Source organism: Alexandromys fortis, unplaced genomic scaffold (genome assembly GCF_014885135.2).
Source record: "Alexandromys fortis isolate MF-2015 unplaced genomic scaffold, M_Fortis_MF-2015_v1.1 scaffold_77, whole genome shotgun sequence".
NCBI classification, from domain to species: domain Eukaryota; kingdom Metazoa; phylum Chordata; class Mammalia; order Rodentia; family Cricetidae; genus Alexandromys; species Alexandromys fortis.
Genome location: NW_026067967.1, coordinates 687,551 through 715,272, shown reverse-complemented (window position 1 = coordinate 715,272; position 27,722 = coordinate 687,551). Strand labels below are relative to the sequence as shown.

At 42.4% G+C, this 27,722-nt stretch overlaps 1 protein-coding gene and 1 long non-coding RNA gene across 10 annotated transcripts in view; one reads left to right on the top strand and one right to left on the bottom strand.

Annotated features, from left to right (window-relative positions):
• Dlg2 (discs large MAGUK scaffold protein 2) overlaps positions 1 to 13,385 on the top strand; it is a 1,620,445-nt gene extending 1,607,060 nt beyond the window's left edge. For 3 of the 8 annotated variants that reach the window (XM_050154446.1, XM_050154444.1, XM_050154447.1), the window contains 3 exons: positions 2,639 to 2,748; positions 7,091 to 7,182; positions 8,888 to 13,381. In XM_050154446.1, the coding sequence (XP_050010403.1) occupies positions 2,639 to 2,748; positions 7,091 to 7,182; positions 8,888 to 8,994 (309 nt within the window). In that variant the 3' untranslated portion in view covers positions 8,995 to 13,381. Of the gene's footprint in view, positions 1 to 2,638; positions 2,749 to 7,090; positions 7,183 to 8,887 lie in introns of all 8 variants that reach the window. The other 5 variants (XM_050154453.1, XM_050154448.1, XM_050154445.1 and 2 more) reach the window with 3 other exon arrangements.
• The window catches only part of LOC126508935 (uncharacterized), a 62,967-nt gene extending 36,561 nt beyond the window's left edge, over positions 1 to 26,406 (bottom strand). For both annotated transcript variants that reach the window (XR_007594011.1, XR_007594010.1), the window contains exon 1: positions 26,272 to 26,406. This is a non-coding gene — a long non-coding RNA (uncharacterized lncRNA). The remainder of the gene's footprint in view (positions 1 to 26,271) is intronic.
• Positions 26,407 to 27,722: the final 1,316 nt, after the last annotated feature.

Sequence of the window (27,722 nt, the reverse complement as noted above, 5' to 3'; positions counted from 1 at the left end):
GACCAGGAAACATTGAAGTATTCATGACCACTAGTCTGCATCGCAGAAGCTAAAAATGAGAACAACAAAAATAAAACCTCAGAAGAGACACAGCCAGAAGTGGTGAGACATATCTGTAACTTCAGCATTTGAGCTATACTGAAGTTCCAGGACAGCCGGGTTGTAAAAAAGGATACTATATGGGGAGGGGCCAGCTAAGGAGAGACAAAGCGCATCTCAAAAAAGGTATCAGAAATACTGCAAAAGATGCTTTCTTCAATACAGGATATTGATCAAGTTGAGTACCTTCTGGCAGAGTTCTAAAACTTAACCTCATTCCATGCAAACATCCTCTTAGAGTATGGGTGAGTAGATAAATAAGTAGAGATGTGTAGACAGACAGACAGATTTGTTAACTGCTAGGGGAAAATGGCAAGGGAACTTGAAGGCATTGGCTGGGACCTTAAAAACTGGTAGATGAGATTACATCAAACTGTACACAACAAAGGGAGCAATCAACTAAGGAGACAACCCGCAGGGTGGGAGGAAATAATTGCCAGCTAGACATCTGACATAGGGATGCTCTCCAACATGCATCCAGGGATGCTAAACACTTGACAAATAATGATTGTAATTGTTTTAACTAGGCAAATAGTATGAACAGACACTTCTCAAAAGAAGACATTAGATGACCAAAATATATGTAAAAAAATGGTGAATACATGAGAAAAACAAATCAAAGCCAACTAACTTAACTGCACCCCACTAAAAATGACTATTATGACAAAAGGAGGACAGAAAGCCACAGAAATTCTGATATTCTGTTGGGAAAATGTGAACTTAGCACAGCCTTCATAGAGAACAAGATGGGGTACCTCAAAACTAAAGCCAGGATCTGGAGTGATGACCCAATGGTTAGGAGCACTTCTGGCTCTTATGGAGAATCTGAGTTCGGTTCCCAGCACTATGCCAAATGTTCACAACTGCAACTCCAGCTCCAGTGGATTCAACACCCGTGACCCCATGACCTACACTGATGTGCACACACTCCTACATACATGCGTACACACAATTAAAAACAATAAATCTTGAAAATTAGATCTACCTGAACTATCTGTCCCACTGCTGGCTACAGATCCAAAGAGGAAAGTGAGCGCAACAAAGGAACTTTTCCAGGTCTATGGTGCTTGAGGCAATGTCTGTAATATGATAGCTAAGACACAGAATCAGCCTAGGTGTCTGTAACAAATGAATAAAGAAAATCTGATGACAGACAGACAGACAGACAGACAGACAGACAGAGGTAAGTAGACAACCACCACAATTAAGTATTTTTCAGGCATAAAGAATGGAAGCATCCCATCTGCAGCAAAAGGAATGGTTATTACGTAAAAGAGCTAAGCCATTCACACATAGAGAAGTCCTACATATTCCTTCTCTTTCATGTTAAGTAATGGCTAAGGACAGAGAGGTGTTTGGTTAGGAGAGGGTAGAGAGCGTATACTTGACTCGGTCAGCGCACTGTCAGCATCTATGGAAATGCCCTGCTGCCCCCTATTAATAGCTATATCGATGTCTTCACTAACATATCAACAGTAGGCAGTGTAATGTCTGATAACATAGTAGTACGTGTCTAGTTTTCTCTTCCAAACCGCTAGAGTCTGTCAAGCTCTATGGATCCTTTCTAGTCAGTAATCTGGAAAATTAGGCCTGTTTTCCTCTTTGAACGTGTAAACACAGCCTGTGTTAACTGGGAAAATAGTGGCTAGCACGTGAGGAAACAGCACATAACATTTTATGTGTAACCAATGCACTTCGGAGAACAAATCTGGAGTCTATTACTTTTGCGGTCAGGCATGGAGCCTCTTGCATGTCTCATGCACATTCTAGTGGTCACTGGACTCTTCATTTTGTACACACATTAACTCTCCCTGTGTTCTTGAGGACTGCTTCTACCTATATAAAAATGCCTTTTTTTGTCTTGTGTAAAGATCTCCTAGCCTCAGAATAATGAGGCCACTTCTCTCCAGGAGGTAGAAGGAGATGTGGCAAATGACTCCTCTTCCAGAAATATTTTATGAAGTAGCTCCCGGCAATGAGTGAGCATCCACTGCACTGGTAGTGAGGAGTACTGTAAAGGGATGGGCTTTTGATCTGCTAACAAACAAGCTTACACAGCACTGCACAGTCAGCATTTGGCAATGTAAAACTGAAGCCAGTGCTTCTGTATCTGCCTTCCAATGTGTATGTATCACATAAGAACTGAGCAAACGTATGGAATTGCTTGAGTTCCTGTGATCGCCATCCTTATAGGTTTTACACTGCTGCAGGATAAGAGGACAGAAGGGCTGCTCCAACCAGCAGTTCTGCCCATGTCTCTGCCCATGCTCCGGAGCTGGGTTTCAGGCTTCCTCCCGGTGAATTTGGGGCCAGTAGTGCTTAGTCTTCTCTCCTGTAAAATGCAGTCAGCAGTACCTGCCTCACAGACCTAGAATTGCTCTTTGGAGTTTTGGGTTTGTTTGGTTTTTTTTTTTTTTTTCAGTCTTTAAAAACCTATCATTTCATACCTTTCTCTAAAACATGCTTTAGTTTATTTCACTGGACACTGGCCTTTTTTCTTGCTATTTCTAACCTGGTGTTTTTCTTACCCTTATGCCAGGGCAAGCACTGTATACTTGACGTGTCAGGAAACGCTATTAAACGGTTACAAGTGGCCCAGCTCTATCCCATCGCCATCTTCATAAAGCCCAAGTCCCTGGAGCCTCTGATGTAAGTAGAGGGCCCAAGTCCTCACGCAGCTCCCCGCGGCAGTTTCTCACAGAGGATCATGGCAGGAAATGCCAGCGCTGATCGTTGAGCATTTCCCGTTTCTAATATATATATATATTAAACTTTTTGAGTCAATAATTCTTTATGATCCTACAAATTGCTTTAACCTGTACATTTTCTGTTTGTTGGTAGTTTCATTTGGTCTAAGGGGTTTTTGGGTGGAGGGGGGCAGTTATTTGAGTTTCTGGTTTTGGTTTTGGCAAATGGCAGGTTGACTCATTTTTACATTGTCTCTTAACTTTGAGAACAGTTTTACAGGTAAACCTTTAAATGTGGGCATTTTGTTTTGTTTTGTTTTGTTTTTATAGAGGGAAGAATACTTCCTAAATCTTTCCATTGACATATCGCCCTTCTTAGAATTCTGACTCTATGCTGAAACATACAGACTATGGTTCTTAGCATTCTTCCCTAGTGGCATGCCTCTAATATCCTTAATAGATCCATCTCCTCATCTGTGCACATACATCAGCATGGGAAGTGCATGGTTCACCAAAGGTCTTGTAAAATACCTTGCTTCAAATAACAGTAAACAAAGTAGGCAGATATTCACAGTCCACCAGAACACCCCTCTAGGCAACCCTATAGAACGGTGGAACTACTATAGGTAATGGGGGCAGAGCGGGGAGGTCACGGCAGAGATGTGAAAACGGGACGGACAGGACAGCTCTCGGCTCTACCATGATCCATCATCTAACCCCAGCACAAATTGCTTGAGCTCCCTTAGATCCTCAACTATAAACTAGGCATTAACGTGTACCTTGTAGAGTGAGGGCTGAAACGAGGTCATAGGGGCTCAGATTCCTTGTCAGAGTAAGTACTTGTGAAATAGTACTCTTGCAAAAGATACGAGGGCTGCTTTTTATGGAGCATTAATTCAACCTTATGATGAAACACATAAGCGGATCCCAGGAGAATGCCAGAGATGACATCAGTGCATCTGTTACAAGAGCCTAGCTCGAATGCTGCCTCCAGGCAGGCCTCAGATGAATGTTGTTGGACTGAACCATACAGAACACACTGGAAAACAATGCTTGTGGAAAAGACTGTAAAAATAGAAAGTATTTATTCCCAGAGATGAATGCCATTGTTTTCTAAGGGTAGCAGCTACCTGTCTGGTCTCCTCTGAGACCAGACTATTTGTCTGGCTGCAGTTGGAATGACAGCTGCGAGAATTAACGTAACCTAAAAATGCATAGTTGATCTCTGGGGAAATCACCAGTTATAGCCTAAAAGCAAAGTATATCCCCCAAAGTAAAGGCAAACAAGGGTTTTTGCTAAGATAAGTCAATAAAATTAGGAGCTGATGGGAAAACATTGACCACAATTACCACATAGGAAACTGTGTTGTTAATAAAAGAGCCCTCCTGTTACTACTCCAACAGCATGCAGTAAACTTCTCCTGATCTGGGTATCACATAAAGTTAGTTAACAACCACAGGTGTCATGATGGAGAGTGGTCTATCTACTGTAGACAGGCGCACACACAAAGCTGTGCAATGCTAACATTAAGAAGAGAAAGGTACCGATTGCCTCTTGGGAACAGCATCATCAAAGCTCATGTCAGAAATAGAAATTAGTCCACATCACAAACACACAGCAGGACCGATGGCTGCCTAGGGAAGTAAAACCTGAGGGACCAGGAGCACATTAGTCCAACGTGACTCTGGGAGACAGCCCATCTGGTCCTCAGTGGAAGAGCTGCTTCCTTCCCTAACTACCAGATGACTTATTTAGTTCTGCCTTAGGGTCCTGTCACAGGCACTTACCACCAAGGAAAGCTAAGCATGCCAAAGGCTAGATGCCACAAAAGGACAGTGCCTTTGGCATTATTTGCTGCGGCCATATTCATGGATCCCCACTGCAGTGGTAATGGTGCCCAGCCCCATGCACTCTCATTCCTAAAGGCTGGCTGTTTGTGGTTCACTCTCTCCTGAAGCTTTTACTTCAGGAGCCACGCTGTCCTGAATTGCCCATCCCCCAGGAGGGCCAAAGCTCGGTCAGCTGGAAGACAAGGGTGGCAGCTGTCACTGTGAGTCAGGGACACGCCATTGCGCACATTACTTCCCGTGTGCACCAGCCACAGAGCTTATGAGCAAGCACACTGCTGCCTCTTCCGGGGAACATCAGTTCAAGGCCATATATGAAAGGGATGTTTCCATAATGGGCTGCCTTCTGACTTCCAGCCTTCCCCATTGCGATGAGATGCTTTACTGTGCACCCTACCCCCGCCAAAGGTCTTTTATGGCTTTGCGCTCATGATGCATTGTGTTTACCCCTATGTGTATCTGTGCCACAATTATGTTTATTTGCCTCAACCACCATTTAGTCCTTCTGTCGCTCATTCAACAAGTGTTGAATCAGCCTAATGAACAAGCCATAGGTTCCTCCCTCAAGGAGCTCGAAGCTTAGTCGTGAACTCTGAGGAATGTGATGGGACTATTCATAGCAACAAGGTTCAGGAAACACCTACTTTGGACATCAGCTCTCTGTGGCATCCAAACTCATGCCCAACTTCTTTCTTCACATAGCCATGTTCCAAAAGATGCCAAGCTTCGCTATCGCATGACCTCTGTTCTGTTAAACTGTGGTTGTGTGAAGGGGCTCAACTTCCTACTCTAGGATCCTGATTACCTTACAGATAACTTAGGGGTATCCCCTGACTACTCAAGTCCCCATAACTTGGACTAGCAAAGGGATCGACTAAGCCCAGGCACTCCAAACCTGGGATCTCTGGCCCCTAAGTGGCATGCAAGGCTTGGATGCTTCAGAAATGTACCTAACCTGGCAAACAAAATGTCTATTCATTTGGTTGAACCTTCACTTTCAATGCCTAGAGACCCTGAGACGATAACACTAATACTGGTTAGGAGTCAATAAGTTCATTGTAGAAAGAATAGAGAAATAGCCGTTTTCTTTCCACCTTCTTTGTCCTTGAGCCTAGGTAGCATTTAAGGTACCATATGTTCAAACAACAGGTCTATAGATTCAACTAGTAGAAAAAGAGTCCTGGGTATAATTCCTTTTTAGTCATTTTCCTACCTGAAAAAAAAAAATCAAGCAGGCATCAGAGTTTCTTTCTGTTTGGGGCTTTTAAAATGTATTCTAATTTAGAGATGGTAAGTGTGTGTGTTGGTGGGATATGGTATAATAGTTGTATTCATAAGCACGAAATGTAGTGGTCAAGTCAGGTCCCTCAAACATTTGTTGCTTGAATCTAATCTTTAGATCATTCCAAATCCCTATTAGTTGCTTTGAACTAGTCAGTCAATTGCTGTCAACCACATTTACCCTAGTGTGCTATTAAACATTAGAAACTGTTCTGACTGTACTCTATACCTACTATGCTAGAGATCCTTCTACACCAAGCTCCTCCATTCTAGCTCACCATTTGACTAAATCGCTTGATTATAGTCTTATTTGAAGCTATTGTGGTCCCAGCACTTTTCAGTTATTCTGTGTCCACTGGAGTGTCCGCCTTCAGCAGACACTCCCACTGTCATCTGATCATGAGAACAAGAAGTTCTAGTCACTACAGGCCTGCCTCAACATTTGGAGTCAAGTAGTTGGGACTGCAGAAGCCTCGGGGGTCTGCTCATCTTAACATAAGGCTCTAGAAGCTGTTTCTGCTCACCAGATTTGCATGGTGGGTAAACAACAGACCTTAAGAGGGATGACGGCAAGGAACTAAACCTTTTGTAAGGTTAGGATCTGAGAACAGGCAAATCCGGTCATCTGGGGTATGGTGCTGCCTAACAAACCCAGGTACCCTCCCCCCTCTTTCCTCCCTCTGACCACTTCTGGAAGACTGTCTTCAGTTCTGTGTCTTACATATATTTTAGAGATGGGGAAATCTACCCAAAGGAAGTTTAGGTTTAGAAATACAACAAAGAAGTAGCTGGAGGACAGTCTGTTCTGATGAAGCAGAACCTCAAACAACACACAAGTGCTTCATTTAAATACTCTAAGGCCTGCTGGAGAGGAAGTTCAGTCTCGCTTTAGGGACTTCAGGTACCAAACAGACCACACCAGGGTCTACAGATCACAAAGAGACAGGTTCCACTTCCATTCAGTATTACACACGATGCCTATCCTCCAAGAAAGTGGATGCCCTGGCAAGGAACCCTCAACGCCTGAAAAGGTTCCACCAACGAGTCCTAAATGAAGCCTCAACAGCTACTAAGATTAAACGATGCCTCCTATGGGATTTTGACTATGCATTTTAAAACTGGGGGGATAAGGTATAGTCTCTTCATGTCCTAATAGCAAACCCTCATTTTCTCAGGGAGATGAATAAGCGTCTAACAGAGGAACAAGCAAAGAAAACCTATGACCGGGCAATTAAACTAGAACAAGAATTTGGAGAATATTTTACAGGTAAGTTTCCTTGGCCCAGATACTACAAGAAAAGAAGATAAGTTGACTGCTATTGTACTTAGAATAGGTTCCATGCCTGCTAAAGCTAAGCCCCAAAACTTTCTAGTTGAGATTGCCTAGTATATTTTTTTATGCTGTCTGCCTCATCCAGTTGGTTTAGGGTTCTGGATTCTCTCCTCTCTGAGCCAGCTGTTAGCTCACTCTTAGTTCTTCACTGGCTCTAAACCACGAATGGCAGATGCCCCTGAGCTATCTTCCCACTACTAAGGAGATCTTAGGCATGATGCCTCATGAGACTATCTCCCTGGTAGATTCAGAAAACTGGAGAGGCTCAGTCTCAGACCTCAGCCTGTCTCCTCAGTCAGGAGCATGAGGAGGACATGCTTGGAGATGTTTCAGTTAACGCTGTTGCAAGTTCAATAATAGCTTTTGATTTTTTAAAAGTGTCTTTGGCAACATGCTGTTTTCGGGATAGAATACATATTTCTTATGGATATCCTGAGCTCTCTCTTCTTCCCTGTTCTCATGAAACACTGGCTAAACCCAGAGGGAAACCAACCTTGGTGAAATTTGTCTTGTAGCGGATTCGCAATGATTTATCAACAAGATAGAGTTGGTGATGTAGTAGAGTATTTAACTGGCTAACACAAGGCGCCAACTTTGACCCCTCCAAATACAACACCGTCTAAAAATAACATTAAATATAACAACTTCCCTCATGAATTACTGGCATGAAATGAGATGGGTTTTGATGTAGTTATTTTGAATCATATTCAGAACACTAAAGGAGCCAATAACAGGGCAGTCCACAGCTATTCTTACTTAAGTTAATGCTAAGGTTTCTCTCAGTAATGTGAGTGATACGTCATTCTAAAAGATAAAAGAGCATCCAGATGGGAAAAATCAAAGGGCTGCAGAGATGGCTCAGCAGTTAAGAATACTTGCTGCTCTTCCAGAGGATCAAAGTTCACTTCCAAGGTGGGAAAATTAAGTCAAAATAACGACTGTTTGACTCATAGTTTGCACTCATGGGTAGAGTACCATTAGTGTGATCTGAAGATTGTATTTGAAACCAAAAGATGCAAGCCCTATTTCAATAATAGTTTGTCTTGAAGCCTTGGTAACAGATGGGTCATGCTGATGTTTTGGAGACCCAAGTCCAAGATAGTATTTATTCAAGGGAAACAACAAAATGCGTTTAAATCTATGCTGAGAACTGAGTGTTTTTAGTAATTTACAGTTAACTCAACATTTCTGTCTAAAACTCTTATTATTTCCATATCTATACAAGACCTGAATTTCTGCCTTCACTAGAGTGAATTAGAGAAACCTTATGGCCAGACAGGGAGTTTTTCCTTCTGAAACTGCCGTGTGCTGTGCTCTTCTCCGGTGCCTGGTTCAGAGTAGGCATCCATGAAACGAGCGAATGATTCATTGCTAGAACTGGGAGTGAACACAGAAAGTACTAACATTGGGACACATTTATTACTGACCTAGGGCACAGAGAGAACAGACTGTTCCTTGTAGGCATCATTGGCGTGACCACGCTCCTGTGACCGGTCTTTCTTACTTACCGGAAGGGGACATTAAGATTCCTGATGAGTTGTCTGTCACTGATTTGAGTTTCTGTTGTGTGAGAGATCACTGACTGTCCTCACCTCAAGGGAATGCCTCCTAACTCTGGGTGTTTCTGTCTTTGTAACAGCTATTGTCCAAGGAGACACCTTAGAAGATATATATAACCAATGCAAGCTTGTTATTGAAGAGCAGTCTGGGCCTTTCGTCTGGATTCCCTCAAAGGAGAAGTTATAAATTAGCTCCTGCGCCTCTGACAACGGCAGAAGAGCATTTAGAAGAACAAAATATATATAATATAATACTTGGAGGCTTTTATGTTTTTGTTGCATTTATGTTTTTGCAGTCAATGTGAATCCTTATGAATGTACAACACACTGTGTGAAGCCATGAAGGAAACAGAGGGGCCAAAGGGTGGGACGGAAAAGACATTGCAGGAAGGCTTTGGTTTGCTCAAAGTACCAGGTGTAGGGATGAACCTCTGGCAGGCTCTCTGCCCTAGAGATGGGCAGCCTTCTCACCCCAGCAGATGTGCAGAGCTGATTTAGCTGCAGAGCTCTCTGTGGTTTTTGCTTTAAGAAAAGTTGCCAGCACTCGAACCTCACCAACCTTCCACCTTGCCCACACCTCTGTAATTGGTATACTTTGAATTTTATAACTATGCACATCCTTTGATTTCTTAACAAGCAAAGGAAATAAGGAAACCAGAAAAGGTCCCTTTGGAGGAGACGTACTATCAGGGGAGGGCGATGGCTTAGTTTCCTTGGCTGGCGTGTGCAAAGACAAGCGTGTGGTAAAACGGGCAGCGGGTGTGCAGGGCTGACCTTGCCGAGGAGGGGATTCCACCTGGACTAGCTTTATGATTGTCGATTTTGCCATTTATAAGCTGAAAGATGGCACTAACGATGAGAATAATTTATACAATAAAATATATTAAATGTATAGAAATGAATTTCTATAGGTTAAAAGTTTTGTGAAATATTTTGTAAAGATGAAGAAAACCATTGAAAGACTAAATGTACGTACTCTCAGCGGATGATCAAATTTGAAAATTTGAGGTTGCACTCTCCCCTTTTGTTGCCAATGACCCATTCAGAGCATCAGCGTTACCCCCAGGTCTGCCTAAGACTCCTTCCTCACCCACCTCCTCATCCCCATCCCACTCACATGCTAGTGATACGCTCTTACGGGACACATCCCTTAATAGTTACCCTCATGATATTTTTGGAAGAGATATTTTTCTGTTACTTTTTTTAAAGCCAATTGCTTTTCAGAGATAAAAACTCACACAGATAATCAAAAGGGGACGATTGCTTTTCTCCAGTTAAATAGCCTGAGCCAACCATGTAGATAGTCAAATTCAACTTTTGTTCCTAGTCACTTGCATACAGTTCAAGAACCATTCAGTATTCCGGCAAACCAGAAGTCATTAGGACTATCTTTTCTTTGTTTCACAGAGCAACTAGGTGTTTTGTAACAGCCCAGGTTGGCATTGCAGGGGGAGACCTGTCCTAAGATGCGCTATTTCTCTGAGGAAAAGAAAAAAGAGAAGTTATCTGGTTGGGAGTGGTGAGGGATGCACTTTCCTTGTTTAATATATAGGGCAAACCACAAGGCGAGGACAATTGATGACTTTGAGCTCAACCAATTGAACTGCCTTCCTTAGGGCTGCACCTGGACCAAGTTCATTTTTCTAACAATTATGATAATGATGATTTGGGGGATTAAAAAACCCTCCTGAAGCCTATAAGCTGAAACATTAAGAGTTAGCTTCCCACTTTAGCACCGATGGTGACGTCAGCACTGGTTCTGCCCAAGGTATTCAGAGAGAGACTTTTTAAGTGTTATTAATAACTACTCATACCTGGGTTCTCTACATACCCAGGTTAAGCCCCATCGCCTTATTTCTGGGGTACATCAAGACCTGGCAGGGATTCTGCCACACTGTGCAGCCAACCAGCATGTAGGCTGGAGGACAAGAACAAAAGACAGAGCCATCAGAGTGATGGGGCTTCTTCTAAGTTAGAACATCGGGGCTTACAACCGAGTCTCTTTCCAAAATCAAGGGTTGTTCATACCATCGTCTGCCTAGCTGCAGTCACCAGAACAAACATTAAAATACAAAAGTATGCCTCTACCTATATGGTCTTGAGGCTGCCTTTGCAGCTGTGCTTTTTTTCCCCCCTCTCATAGGAGAGTTCAGTTTTCCAGAGATAGCCTTAGAGGGCTCACAGTGCGAAATGATGCACCCATGCCTGCCAATCATCAGTTTCAGGTCGAGGCCAACTTCCATCAAGATTGCTCTCCGGAGTTCTCTGCCACTAGAATGCCATTCCTGATCCCAGCTCTCTTTATAGGCCACCATGATAACTTCTTTGGTTTCTCCACTGAGCATGCAACCACTTTACCTTAGAGGACTGTCATTAACGAGTAGATGTTTTCTCCAGTTGTGCGGTGTGCTTTCCATTTGATAGTATTGCTGTGGCTGAGTACAATCAAATTGAACCACAAACCATTGGTTTTGTAGTAATATAATTATTTATTTTCCCAGTGTAGATGCTTTCAGATTAGCATTAGCACTGATTTTTTATGTAGATTTATATAAATATATATACATATATATTTGCTTGAAGACTCGCCAAGCACCTTGGTGAGAGGGTCTTTCCTATAGAATTCACTCATCCATTTTGTTGTGTTGTCTTGCGCTTCCCAATGTTGAGGTCTCTATGGCTCCAAGGAACTGGTGTATTTTGCAGCAAATCCAACATCATCAATGAAAATGGCATGAGAGTCACCCAGATCCCATCTGGTGCAAATGCGCCTGGAGCCTTGGGCCAGACTGGTGCTAACACTGCAAACTTTGTCCGGAGCTCTCCCCAATCTGAAGGCTCGCGGGGGGCACAGTGTCACCTTCTCATGCTGGGCCCTTTCGGAAAAGTGCCAGATCGCGTCACTGGTGCTATTTTTCATGCTCTGGTACAATGTGTAGCACCATGGGGGTCTCAGCTTTACCAAAACTGAAATCTCACCTGTCTGCCAATTATCGCTGAGGCATTCATTCGCTTATCGCTCTTTTCCTTGAGAGTTGACGGCCTACTCTTGGAAGGCCTTTTCTCCCGGACCCAAATTCAGGGGTTGGCTCTATCCACTTGGCAAGCCCATCTAGATGAAGCTGCACTCAGAAGCCTCTGTGAGCTGTCTTAGATCCTACTGCCAGCCCTTCAGGACGCAGCCAGGGATGCTCTACCCACCTCTGGCGCTCACCTATTCCTTCCCCCTCATTTTATCTACGGCTTTCCTTCTCTCGTCGCCTCTGCCATGTTGACCCTCTTCTATCCTTCCTGGGTTGTGGGCCTTGCCCCTCCTCTCTCCCCTTTCTTTCCCTGTCCATCTCTTCTTCACCTCCATCTCCTGCTTCCCTTTGTATCCCTTTCTCCCAAGCTCCTCCTCCCTCTTCTCGCCTCGCACCCATTGCCGCAACCCACACGCTCAATTCCCCTGTCCTCTAAAGGGCTCAGGCTGATTCAGACAGCAAGTCCACGCAACGGACTAACAACGCAAATCCTTGGGGTCACCATTTTACTTACTCAGCCCAGAAAGCAAAGCTGAGTGTGAGGCCCTGACCTGGAGCCAGCCTGCACCACTGCCCCGGCAGTGCTGATGCAAGAGCTGCGGGCCCCTGGCACCCGGAAGCCTCTGCCTGGACCTCCCAGTCTCCAGGAACTCCCTCCCAGCCCCACCCAGGCTGAGGATGCTTTCTCTTAACAGAGGCAAACTCTGGCCCCAACAACTACTGTCATAAACCTCACTGAAGCCATGACACCGCCCTGTTTTGGAGAGAGAGAGATTTCCCCTCCTTTCTTTTTCTCATTTCCACGTGAAGCCCCTTCTGCTTTTCAGCTGGTGATTGCTCTGGTGAGATTGGATGGACTCGCTAGCGATATGAACATCTTCTTTACTGTCTTGGTCCTGCCTAAAAGTTTCTACAAAACGCATTTAAGCCGAGGACTAAGACTAAATTCCTAAATTTATTATCCTAATGAGTCACTCACTCCTGGGGAGACATCAGTTCCCTTAAAGCATGTGGAGTGTCTCCTGTGACAACTGAGTCTCCAGGAAGCTCCGTAGAGAATTCTGTGGGTATGCATCAGTTAAGATGGTAGATATGGGATGCATACCGCGTAGACACGTTACATGAGGTACAATTCAACGTGGTTGGACACACATTCACACTTCAATCTGTAAATATCCTTCCTCACTGAAACCTGTGCTTCAGGAATCCTTTCTTGTACAGCTGTGCAGCTTCTTGTAGCAGCTGAAGACAAGCTAAGGCAGGCAGAAAATGTCGCCGACGATCAGCTGAAGGAGTGCAGTATCTCCCTCGCAGCTCAGGAGGCCAGACAGCCAAGTGGCCCGGTTGACTCCCACTGGGATGGAAAACTTTTCTTCTTTTCAAATTTGTGTTTCCTAAGTGTATCTTACCTTCTGAGTGCACCAGGTTGTACCCGTTAGATCCTTTTCCTATGACAGTTTTTTGTGCTTCTCCCTGACAGGATGTTTTCTCCACCGAGCTGTAATGCGGGATGGGAGGGGAGGGAGTTGCGGAGAGGGACTTACTCCGGGCCTGGCTGGAGTTTACAGAGATCCTGCACAGCTTATACTCCTGTTAAGTGTAAATATTCAACACTTCCATTCCATTTGTGTAAAAAAAAAAAATAAAGCACACACATTATAAAATCAAGATGTATATTTCCTACTCCGTGTGTCCGTGAGTATTTATTGATTTCCCCCATTGTCGGTGGCGCCCCCATTGGAAAGCTGCTTGATAGCGTGTTTATAAACATGTCGCGCTTTGCTTTCGTTCATATTCAAACATTTCCTACTTTATAACAAAATTATATTCTCCCAAAGCATAATTTGTGTTATTTCATAAGAGAATCCCTCATTTCTATTTTTACCGAATATGTCTGATTTCAGAGCAAAAAGTACACTTAGAGTGTGTTTGCCCTGGAAGACACTGGCACCGCTGAGAGGAGCTTGACAGGGCTGCGTTTGCATAGTTTTCAATATTTGATTAGCATCCTGCCTGCTTTTAATCAGAAGTTTTTTCCAAGAATGAATAATGCATTAAAAGTTAGGCTTTCTAAGCCATCTTCTATATGAAGAAAAAAATTCCCAATATCAGGATGTTTTTTCCCCTTTGTCTAATACTCAAGGCACAAAGAAAGGCCTAATTTGGAGACACAATGTCATTCGTTATATCCTGGGGCCACAAAATATACTAGCACCAAAGATCTGAGCACATAAAAAGTCACATGAAGGAACCTAGATCTGCCGATCCTAAACTCTTTGGTTTGAATGTGCTCTGTCTTCTTGGCATGTAGGTAACACGGGTGTTAGAGCTGGGGTCCAAAACAGATTCCTACCATGGAGGGGTGAAAATGTATCCATCCATCAAAGCAATCACTCTCAATTATGACATGTAATACATAATCACATATCTGGAGCACCAACTCTGAATCCAGCTCAGCCGATCATACCATCCTGGCCATCGCTGTGAGACAAGGAGAAGGCTGAATGATGCTGTCCTTAGTGCTTAGGCATAAACATCGAGGCTGCAGGACCAGCACAGCGCAAACCTCCCGTTGCGGTAATTCAATTATTGTTGATAATTCATTCAGCCTTGTCTGCTTTAATATTAATGTAATTCTTTACAAAAGACAGATTAATTTCAATAGCAAGCATCTCTTCAGAAGAAATGAGCTGAAGGAGGCTGACCTTTAGGTCCTTTCGTTTTTACGTCGTGATCACTCTAGAAGTCTCAAAGGCTCGCGTTGAGCTGCACATCCCTGAATCTATATAGGTTTAGCTAATAATCTGACCTATGCATTGACAGGTCCCCATAGACCAGTGATAGAGCTAAAAGACCAAGGCACAGAACCAAGGAGGACTTGTCATGGGAGATTCCTGTTTAGGAAATTTGGTTAGATCGCCAACTGTAGGGGACAGAGTTTTTCTCTGGAGATATGTGACCAGGAAAATCCAGATGGGGTCGGGGAGTGAGGAGGGCTTGCTAGGGCCAGGGCATGGTTACCTTCCCCAGATCTTCCGAGTCTCCATTGTGAACTAGGGGAGCAGCAGCTCAGAGGCAGCGTTGCAGCCTCGTTCTGTACTGGAAGTGTATTTTATTGATTGGCAACTGTTAATAAAACTGACTTGCTCAGAGTTCCCTCTCTCATTACCTGGGCGCCATCGGGTCATGTATCTCCAGAGAAGACCACGCCCATTGGGCCGAGCTGTCCCATACAATTGGCTATCGGACTGAATTCCCACAACAGATTCCTGCTTTCTTGGTACAACCAGACAGTCTCCATGAGAAGGACGTCTTCCACGGGTCAGAACAGATGGGGCTTGTAGTAACAACACCACCCCTGCAAGTCACCTCTCTTTTGGGGACATCCCAGAAGGTAGCACCACTGTCCTTAAACTGGTCTCTCTCCCATTAAACCTTATGGCAAATCTAGGCTCTGCCCCTAAATATGCTGATTTAAGACAATGTTAAAATAATTTAGTGAACTTTGCTAAATCTTTGTTTGGAATAACAAAGAGAAATAAAGGATAATTTTATCTCTGATATGAGCCTAGCGCCCTGCACGACAAAGGCCGTCTTTCCCCACTTCCCAGGAGTTGTCCCCAACATAGATGCGGCAGAATCGTCCCTCTGTGTCCCTAGCTGGCTCAGCAGCAGCTGTGTCAGGTGAGCTGTCTGTAATCTCCATCCTTCTTGCTCCCACATCTCACTACAAATAGAAGCAATTCACTGTGACCATGATTGCTTTCACACAGTAACCTTCAATGGATAATTTGTAGCATATCAATAACTCAAGCCAAAAAAAAAAAAAATCTGAGTTCCAAGTCAGGTACCAGTTCCCTCCTGCCCCTATATCCAAGACCTAGCTGCCCTATTCTGGTTATATGGTCGGATAATTGCTCAATGGTAAACTTGTGCTTTTTAGGGCCTGTTTTGCACATTGCACACTACAAAGCTGATCTTATCAGAAGTTAAACAAAGAAACCTGCAGCGTGGAAATCTGCATCCATCCAAAACAAAAGAGAAGGGAGAAAGGGTTTTTATTTTCAAGGAAGCATCTTAAATTCCTCGTGGTTCTCAAAAGCAAACAATAATAAAAAATGTCCTTAGTGTAGACTTCGAGTCTCAGGAAGAGGGAACAGTTAATTCCATAAAAATATGAAACCAGCTTTATTAAACTTTATGCTCCACAGTTTTGGGTAGTCAGAATTCAAACCACCAACTATTAAAGACAAGGACCATGGGCCTGAAGTCAGATTTGAAAGCAATTTAGGTAAGATTAGAAGAAGATCCTGCCTTGGAAATCCTAGTGGAGAAAGCACCCCAATCTAGAGGTTATTAACTATCAGAGCTTTCTGGGCGTGGTGGCAAGTATAATCTGTTGACAGGTTACAAGAATATCAAAGACACAGGAGTCAGTCATGAAAATCAAATCATCTAATCAGGAGTATAAGGTTGTAGAAAAGTGTCATGTGTAAAACTGGGGACAGCTGACGCATTAAGAACTGGCGTGTTTAGACTAGGGGTAATGATGCATATCCATTAATCCCAGTATTCTAGAGGCAGAGGCAGGTGGATTTCTATGAGTTTCGGGCCAGGCTGATTTATATTCAGAGTTCCAGGCCAGTCAGAGCTGCATAGTCAACCCTGCCTCAAAAAAAAAAAAGTGAATTGAGTGTTCAGTATTCAGGCCAACACTTCATTCAAAGGCTAGCTAGCAGTTGCAGAACAAAAATTTTCCAAGTAGGGCCAACTAGGTGGCTCAGTGCTTGCCACATAAACTAGCCAGCTGAGTTCTATCCTTCATCCCCCATGAAGGCAGAAGGAGAGAACAGACTCCTGCAAGCTGCCCTCTGACCTCTAAAGATGCCCTGGAGCACACATCCCCCACACACATCATGCACACATACGCACAAGGATGATAAATTCAGACTTTACAAGAGGCAACTTTTCCAAAGGGAAGAGTTTCCAAAGAAGCTGGAGGGTTTAGTAGTTTATCATTCCTTATTCTTCGGGTCAAATTATAAACAGGTGCCCACAGCCAGACCTATTTATGTACCCCTGCAAAGAGTAAAGCAAAATACAGAGTAGTATGTCTACTCAAGGAATAGAATTCCCATCACAGAGACGTGCAAAAAAAAAAAAAAAAGTTATAGAGTAGAAATGTTGAAACAAATCAGTGAGCACATAAAATCTCTGAAAGGGTGACCTTGACATCTGGGAGCAAACCCCTCACCTGCTAACAATTTGCTCCATTACTCCCTTTCCTTCCTTCCTTCTCTCTCTCTCTCTCTCTCTCTCTCTCTCTCTCTCTCTCTCTCTCCCTCCCTCCCTCCCTCCCTCCCTCCCTCCCTCCCTCCCTCTCTCTCACTCTCACTCACTCTCACTCTCCTCTTTCTTGCTCCATTTTTTTTAATATAGAATTTTATGGTGCAGCCGGGTGGTGGTGGCACATGCCTTTAATCCCAGCACTCGGGAGGCAGAGGCAGGCAGATCTCTGTGAGTTCAAGGCTAGCCAGGTCTACACAAAGGGAGTTCCAGGACAGGCTCCAAAGCTACAGAGAAACCCTGTCTCAAAAAAAAAATTTTTTTTTTATAGTGCAGTCCTGGCTGAATTGGTATTCAGTATATACTGGCTACAAGCTCGTAGCGAGAGTCCTGCTTCAGCCTCCTGTGTTTTGGGATTCCATGTGTCTATCACTTTGCCTGATTTCTACTCTTCCATGAGTAGCCTTGGCCACAGTATTTCATGACAGCAACAGAACAGTAGCTAATAACACGTGCCCAGTGAGGAGTAGGGGAAATGTCTTCTCCAGTCATCAGAAATGGGTCCCCACTGCTCCTGGCCAAAAAGTCTTGGCTTCAGCCCTGTATATCAAAATCTTCCCATAAAGCAGAAAAGTTGTTGCCAGTGTCCCAACCTCAGCTCCCATCTGTGTTTACTCTGGGAACTCGGAAGAGTTTCTTCCCCAACATAGCCCTAGAAAGTCTGTCTATGAAGTGCTTAAAAAACTTGATCCCTTGGACCAAAAGGTGGTTATCTTTTCTATGACCTTCATCTCCAGGATCACATGCCAGCCAATGCTACATGCCTCAGTTCCACAAGGATTTGTGACCCAGGAGATCAGTGACACTGATCCATCTGACTCCAGGGTTGCTCAACCTATGGGACCTAGAAAAGATCTCCTGCACATTCTGTATTATTTCGAAGTAAGGATATCTGAGCCACAAGACAAAATGTTACCGGCAGGTGCCTAGCCACTGATAAGGATGCGTCTTCTTACGCCCAAGGTCCTAACATAATTTCTCTTTGTTCCTTAATTCTTGGAAAAAGTACTATCTTGGTCCTACAGTTTCAGAAAAGTAACCACCAGGCTGCATGCCCAAGCACCACCCACTGGCACCACTGGACCTAGGGAAGTTTCCTTTCTCTCAAAACCTTGAGCCTGTTGTCGGTAAGAAAACACACATATGCACAGAACTCAATAGAAGAGCAGGTACACGAAAAAGAAAAGTAAAACTTAATTACAGCAAAAAAAAAAAAAAACCACTATCAAATAGCAAAGACAATAAGCAAGGCAGAAAGGAATTAGGAATATATGTGAGATTAAAGAAATGTCCATGCCTGCCAGAAACCAGGCAGGTCAGGTTCCCAGGGACCTTTCCCATTCAGTTCCCTCAACCAGACACTCCCTGCCCAACCACAGGCCACACCTACCAGAAGACCTGGTTGGCCAGTGACCTGGGGACATTACCTACTCTTTTGGTTCCCTAGAGTAGACACCCCCTGTAGTTCTTGTCCAGAAGACCAGGTATTCTACCCTCCACAGACTTCCCCTACTCTCTAAGCTTCCAACTGACCCAATCCTCAGTTGTCCCTCCCATCCCTTACCCCTGTGTTCCAGTCCCCAATTTCAACATACATGCCCTGACTAAATACAGGCCTTAGCTGCCAAAAGACCAGGTAGATTGCCTGCCAATGGACTTTTGGTGCACCTCCACTTCACTATCCTCAGTCCCCCCACCCTTCTCATGGCCATATCCCTGCCCCCAACTTGGGCAGAGATTCCTTGCTGGATCAGAGGTCTCACCAGCTGGCCACCGGAACTCCAGGTAAGCCACCCGCCACAAACCTTCTCCACTATCTCAGTGTCTCCCCCAAACACTATCCCCAGTCCCCCACTCTCCATTTCATCACCATGTACTACCCTCCCTCCCTGCTGGATCAGAAGTCACACAGGCCACCAGAATTCCAGCCCCCATCTTGGGTGGAGATCCCCTGTTCAACCACAGGCCAAAGACCAGAGAGGAAACAGAAACCAAGGAAGAAAACACCCATTCAACAAAGACAAATCCAGAAAGCAGCACCTAGACCTATAATCACCCCAAACCCAGGTGCCTAGATGCCATCATCAGAACACAATCAACAACAGCCAAGGCAATATGTCACCACCGGAGCCCAGACATTCTACCATAACAAGCTCTGAATATCCCAGCACAGCTGAAGCACAAGAAAAGACCTCAAAAGACCAACTGTATGAAGATGATAGAGGTCACTAAAGAAGTGAATAAATCCATTAAAGGAATCGAGGAAAAGATCAAAAGAAGTGCAGGAAATGGGTAAATCCCTTAAAGAAAGCCAAGAAAAAACAAACAGTTGAAGGAAACAAATCTGTTCAAGACCTTAAAGGGGGAAACAGAAGCAATAAAACACACATACACACACACACATAAAGAAAGAAATTCTGGAAATGGAAAATCTAAGTAAGTGAACAAGAACTACAGATGCAAGTATCAACAACAGAACACAAGAGATGGAAGAGAGAATTTTAGGCATTGAAGACATGATGGAAGAAATAGATACATCAGTCAAAGAAAATATTAAATCTAAAAATTTCCTGACACAAACAGAAAATCTGAGTCACTATGAAAAGACCAAACCTTAGAATAATAAGAATAGAAGAAGAATCCCAGCCCAAAGGCCCAGAAAGTATTTTCAACAAAATCGTAGAAAATATCCCTAATCTAAGGAAGGAGATGCCTATAAAGATACAAGAAGCATACAGAACACCAAGTAGATTGGACCAGAAAAGGAAATCTGCTCACCACATAATAATCAAAACACTAAACATACAGAACAAAGAAAGAATACTAAAAGCTACAAGAAAAAAAGAGCAAGTAATATATACATATGTATGTGTATTTTTAGACTTATTAGAATTATACCTGACTTCTCAATGAAGACTCTAAAAACCAAAAGAGTCTGGACAGTTATCCTGAAGACTCTAAGAGACCACAGATACCAGCCCAGAATACCATACCCATCAAACTTTCAATCACCCTAGACGGGGAAAACAAGATAGTCTATAATAAAGTCAAATTTAAACAATATCTATCTACAAATTCAGCCATACAGAATATACTAGAAAGAAAACTTCAACCCAAGGAGCTTAACTACACCCATGAAGACACAGGAAATAAACCTTACACCAACAAAACCAAAAGGGAAGCATGCATGCACACACCACCACCACCAAAAACAACAACAATAACAAAATAAGAATTATCATTGGTTATTGATATCTCTCCAAATCAATGGACTCACTGGGCAGTGGTGGCACATGCCTTTAATCCCAGCACTAGGGAGGCAGAGGCAGGCAGATCTCTGTGAGTTGGAGGCCAACCTGGACTACAAGAGCTAGTTCCAGGACAGGCTCCAAAGCTAAAGAGAAACCCTGTCTCAAAAAAATAAATAAATAAATAAATAAATAAATAAATAAAATAATCAATGAACTCTCTTCCCCAGTAAAAAGACACAGACTAACAGAGAGGATGAGAAAAAAAGTGTCTGTCCTTCTGCTACATACAAGAAACATACCTCAACACCAAAGATAGAGTAAAGGGTTGGAAATAGATTTCCAAACAAATGGACCTAAGAAGCAAGCTGGTGTAGCCATTCTAATAGCTAACAAAATGGATCAAACCAAAACTACTCCAAAAAAGATGGGGAAGGTCACTTCATACTCAAAGGGAAAGACCCACCAAGTTCATGTTTCAAGTCTTTTTAAAAAAAAATCAATCTTTTATCATTTTGGGGTTTTTGAGACAAGGTTTCTCTGTGTAGCTTCACAGCCTTTCCTGGACTCCCTCTGTAAACCAATTTGAGTCTAGGATGTTTCAATTCTTAACATCTGTGTCCCAAACACAAGAGAAACCAGAATTGTAAAAGAAACATTACTAAACCTTAAGCCACACACTGACCCTCACACACATTGAAAGTGGGAGATACCCCATTCTCAGCAATAGACAAGTCATCCAGACAGATACTGAAGCTTTAACAGACATTATAAGCCAAGTGGACCTAACAGATATCTCCAGAACATATAAAGAATATATTCAAACACAAAAGAATATATCTTCCTTCTCAGCACCTCACAGAGCTTCCTCCAAAATTGACCAGATGCTCAATTACAAAGCAAGTCTTATATCAACAAAAATATCAAGAAAAACAAAGCAACCAACCCCATGCATCCTATCAGACCACCATGGACTAAAGTTGGGTATCAAGAAGCACAGAAATAATAGAAAGATTGCAAACTCATGGAAACTGTACAACTGTCTACTAAATTAAAATAGAATCAAGACAGTAATAAAGAAAACTTAAAGATGTCCTAGGATTTAATGAAATGAATACACAATATACCCAAACTTATAGGACAGAATGAAAGTAGTGCTAAGAGGAAGTTCATAGCACTAAATGCCTATATAAAAAATGAAGATCTCATACTAGCAACTTAAAAGCACACTTGATAGCTTTAAAACAAAAAGAAGCAAGCATATCTAAGAGGAGTAAATGGCATGAAATAATTAAACTGGGGGCTGAAATCAATCAAATAATAACAAAGAAAACAATCCAAAAAAAATTAATGAAGAATTTGTTCTTTGAGAAAAATCAACAAAATAGACAAACCCTCATCCAAACTAAAAGACAAAGAGAGAATATGCAAATTAACAAAATCAAAAAGGGGGGAACCTAACAACAGATGTCAGGGAAATCCAAAGCATCATCAGGTCAGAAAACCTTTACTCAACAATATTGGAAAACCTAAAATAAATGGATACATTTTTCTCGATTGATACCACTTACCAAAGCTAAATCAAGATCAGAAAAACAGACTTATAAACCCTACGGAAATAAAAATGGTCACTGAAAGTCACCCAGCCAAATAATGCTCAGAGCCAGATGGGTTTAGCACAGAATTCTACCAAACTTTTAAAAAACGAATTAACTACAATACTCCTCAAATTAGTTCACAAAATAGAGACAAAAAGAATATTGCCAAATTCATTTTAGGAGGCCACAGTCACCCTGACAGCCAAACCAGACAAATATTTCACAAGAAAGAATTACAAACTAATTTCCCTTTTGAACATAGATGCCAAAACACTCAACTAAATAGTCACAAACCAATCCAAAAGGATCATTCACCACGAACAAGTAGGCGTCATTCCAGAGAGGCAGGAATGGTTCAAGATATGAAAATGTGTCAATGTAATCCACAATATAAACAAACCAAAAGAATAAAAACCACATTATTATCTCATAAGGATCTGAAATAGCCTTTGAAAAATCCAACACCACTTCATGATAAAAGTCTTGGAAAGATTAGGGATACAAGGAATATATTCAAACACAGTAAAGGCAATTTACAGCAAGTCTATACCCAACATCAAATTAAACAGAGAGAAACTTCAAGCAATTCCACTCAAATCAGGATCAAGACAAGGCTTTCCACTCTCTTCGTATTCAACATAGTACTTGAAATTCTAGCCAGAGCAAAAAGACAACTGAAGGAGATCAAAAGAATACAAATCGGAAAGGAAGAAGTCAAAAAGAGTCATTATTTGTAGATGATATGGTAGTACACAGAAGCAACCAAAAAAAAATCTACCAGGAAACTCCTCTAGCTAATAAACACCTTCATTGAAGTACTAAATACAAGAGTAACTATTTAAAAAATCAATAGCCCTTCTATATACAAATGACAAACAGACTGAGGGAAAAAAAATCAGGTAAACAACACCCTTCACAATAGCTACAAACAATATAAAATACCCTGACCAAATAAGTGACAAACTTGTATGACAAAAGCACTTCAAATATTTGAATAAAAAATTGGAAAAGATATAAGAAGATGTAAAGATCTTCCATGCTCGTGGATCAGTAAAATAAACATAGTAAAAATGACCATCCCACTAAAAGCAATCTGTAGATTCAACACAATCCCCATCAAAATCCCAGCACAAGTCGTTACAGAACTCGAGAGGACAATACTCAATTTCATATGGAAAAAAAACCAGGATAGCTAGAACAATCCTTAACAACAAAAGAACTTCCAGAGGTATCACTATCCCTGATTGCAAGGTGTACTCCAGAGCTACCGTAATAAAAAAAAAAAAACTGTATAGTATTGGCATAAAAGAAACACGTTGATCTATGTATTCAAATCAAAGATCCAGATATAAATCCACAAACCTATGGACACCTGATTTTTGATACAGAAGTCAGAAATACACAATGGGGGGGGGTAAGCATCTTCAACAAATGGTGCTGATCTAACTGGATGTTTGCATATGTAGCAGAATATAGATTGATCCATATTTATCACCCTGCACAAAACTCAAACCCAAGTTGACCAAAGACCTCAACTTTAAATCAGACACATTGAGCTGACAAAAGATAAACTGGGGAACAGCCTTTAAACACAACAGCACAGGAGACAGTTTCCTGAACAGATAGCATGAACACTAAAATCAACCCTTAACGAAGGGGAGCTCATGAAATAGAAATACTTCTGTAAAGCAAAGGATACCATCAGCAGCACAAAATGTCAATCTGCAGAATGGGAAAAGATTTTCACCAACTCTACATCTGATAGAGGGTTAATATCCAAAATATATAAAGAACTCAAGAAACTAGGCATCAACAAACAATCCAATTGCAAAATGGAGCCCGGATCTAAGCAAAAATTCTCAATAGAGGGAACTCAAATATCTGAGAAACACTTAAAGAATCAACATCATTAGCCATCATGTTACACTTGAATGTAAATGGATCCAATTTACCAATCAAAACATACAGACTGGCTAAAATGTTGTTTTGCTTTTGTTTGTTTGTTTCTCAAGATAGGGTTTCTCTGTGTAACAGCCCTAGCTGTTCTGGAGCTCACTTTGTAGACCAGGCTGGCCTCAAACTCACAGAGGTCCATCTGCCTCTGTCTCCTGAGTGCTAGGATTAAAGGCATGTGTCACCACAGTCAGCCTAAATAATTTTTTTTAAATATTTATTTATTATGCATACAATATTCTGCCTGTGTATACATCTGCTGGCCAGAAGAGGGCACCAGACCTCATTACAGATGGTTGTGAGCCACCATGTGGTTGCTGGGAATTGAACTCAGGACCTTTGGAAGAGCAGGCAATAGCTCTTAACCACTGAGCCATCTCTCCAGCCTAAATAATTTTTAAAACCCTAAACGTACAATACCTGTAAGAACTTACTTCACTAGGAAATATACTGGAAAAATTTAAAGCAAATGATCAGGAAATGATACCAAACAGAAAAGGAAGCCCGAAGTCAAGAGGAATGGGCATGTTCCTATTAAAAGCACACTAAAAATCAAAAATACATAAATAAAGGGGGTCATTATATATTGATAAAAGAATTCAACAAGATGATGTACTATTTACTTAAAAAATATGTACCCACCATGACACCATTAAATAATTAAATATTATTAGATCCAAAGGGAAAGCTAGAATCTAACATGTCAATACTTGATATCATACAGCTTTTCCTAGGTAGACATGAACCTAAATTTATTTACCCTGGGCAGGGCAATGACTCCACCACATCTAGTTAGGTGGAGCAGTGAGTTTATTGGGGTCACTACAGTAGTAGACAGGGGTTACTTGCAGGAGTTTGGGTGACACTCAAGCAGCTTCCCACCCAGGCGAAGGTGACATCTCACGAAAGCCCCAGCAGCTTCCTGCACCCCTTCCCCGTGGCTCGACTAACTTAGAACCATTTTCTCTCTCCAGTACTTGTCCACTGATTTTTTAATTTCAGGCATGGATCATGTAAATCATTTCATTTTCAGGAGTTTCCTAGGCCTTGTAAGTTTTCTCTACTTCCTGAGCCTCCTTCATGCCTCCAGCGGGAATGTTTCAATTCTGAGGAAATGACTAACCAATTAATAGAGTCATTCACCCAGAAAATAACAGTTGCAAAATTTTAGGAATACGTTTCACTAAAAGTAAAAGAGCTTTCTAATGAAAAGCATAAAACACTGACCAGAGAAATTATAGGGACACACACAAACGGAACATTATTCCATATTCAACGAGAAGAGATAATGTCACAATAATCATCCAAAGTGACCTACAGAGGCATTGCAATTCTCATCAGAATACCCATGATACTCTCCACAAAAATAAAACAAAAAAATATCCAAATCTAAAATTCATATGTAACTGCAAAAGACCCAAATAACCAACGTGATCCTGAAAGAGGGTAAATAGTGAGAAATCCAACACCTGTCTTCAAACAACCTTCGAAGTTATTGTAATAGCACGGCGTTCATAGAAAAACAGGCACATGGAACAGAATGGAGAACCCAAAAATCAACCCATGTTTACACAACCAACTGATTTCTTTTTTCATTTTAACACACATTGAACTTGACTTTGTACATTGCTTTGCACGTGTGCATGGGCGCCGTGGTTGGAGAAAAAAACTGGCAAGCACAAGGACAGGTGAAAACAGTTAAAGAGGAGCATGCCAAGCTCAGACATTTCTGTACCACAAAAGAAGAATTGAGACAAAATGGGGGAAAACATTTGTATACTATTCAAGGGATCAGTATACCCAAATTATCTAAGAAACTCAAAAAAGTGAACAATTAAAAAAACAAATAGCCGAGTGGTGGCTGAGCACACCTTTAATCCCAGCACTCGGAAAGTGGAATCAGGTGGATCCCTAAGAGTTCAACGCCAGCCTGATCTACAAAGCGAGTTCCAGGACAGCCAAGACTGTTACACAGAGAAACCCTGTCTCAGAAAATGAACCAAAAAATACACAAATACAAATAATACAATTAAAAAATTGGCTTAAGATCTGAATAGGTAAGTTTCAAAAAAGATACAAAAATGTTTTTAACAAGTATATGGAAAAATGTTCAATCTCATTAAATGTTGAAAGAAATCAAATTACGACCAGAATGCAAATCAGGTCACATGCTTTAGGAGCTAAGCCTGTGATTGTAGTTAATTGCTTTTACTCTTTTACTCTTTTGGGGGTCCCACCACCCAGCTCCCAGATAAATCACACAGTCTTATTCTTACTTATAAATGTCATGCCTTACCTTGGCTCCTTTCTTGCCAGCTTTTCTTAAATTATCCTGTCTCTCTTTTGCGTCCAGGCTTTTAATCTTTCTCGGGTTCCGTCTACCTTTCTTCACTTCTTACTCTGTGGCTTGCTCTGTGGCTGGAAGGCTGGGGGGCTGGCCCCTGGAGTCCTCCTCTTTCCTTTCTCTTTCCTTTCTCTTTCCTTGATCTCTTCTTCTCCCCAGATGGCTTCCTTTCCTTTTATTTTCTCTGCCTGCCAGCCCTGCCTATCCTTTCTCCTGCCTTACTATTGGCCACTCAGCCTTTTATTAAACCAATCAGGTGTTTTAGACAGGCGAAGTAAGCCAGCTTCACAGAGTTAAACAAATGCAACACGAAAGAATGCCACACATCTTTGCGTCATTAAAACGAACAGGAACGATCTTCAGCATAAACAAATGCGACACACCTTTAACTAATACTCCACAGCCTGTGAGGCTGTGAGTAGAGCCAGGAAGAGAAACAGGCTTTGTTCTGAAAAGGAAAAAAAGAGGACCATTGGGAATTACAAAGAGGAGACAGGACAGCACACAGAAACAGAAGGACTCACAGAAAAACGGAGAAAATCCCATAGTTCCGAGCCTGGCTAGCTAGGTGCAGAGAGGAGCAGAAGCCTGAACCACAGAAGCCAGGCAGTCCTAGAGCAAACAGCCTAGCAGTCCTGGCCATAGCACAAGCCCACAGCAGAGGGACCTCACGTGACAAATAAACTGCCCTGAAGAGTAGACAAGCAACTGGGGGGGGGGGGGAACTATTTTATAGCTAAATGACATCTTGAAATGGGGACTTTAGTTTGAGACCAAGGAATACTTGAAACCTGAAAGCAAGCAACAACTGTAATTCAGAAAACCTAAAGTTTCCCTGCCGCAATATCTAGAGAAAGACAGTCACAGGCTGTAGAGAAGACGTGTAGTGAACACAGAGCATCCAGGTTGGGCAATAAAGCCCAGTTGTTGGTGACCTACCCTCTGTGTCAAGAAACCAACTGAAATTACTGAACATAAATTCAGAGACTGATAACTGCAAGCCCGTGGCCACAAGACCGTGTGGCCTCTAGAGATGTCTCCTAGTCTCGGTGCCAAACAGGGCTGAGGGTCCTGAACCCAAGCCTGGCAGATGGCTGTTTCCACGGACTCCTCCCTCCTGCTGAGTGCTGTAAGCTGTGTAGAATATAAAGATGCTGAGCTTGGCAGATAGAGTGCTGGGATCCCACATATCTCTACTTGTAGATCCCAATGTTCTGTTTTTCCAACCCTGCTGTACTCTAGGGAAAACCTTTGGCATGGACGCATGTGTAGCGCTCGACGCCCAACTGGACTCTATGCGCTACCATACAGTTCGTGAGCCTCGGGAAAGGGGCTGGAGATTTAAACACACAGAGACACGAACCTCTAGTCACTGGTAAGAAGCCCTTTATTCAATAGCACCA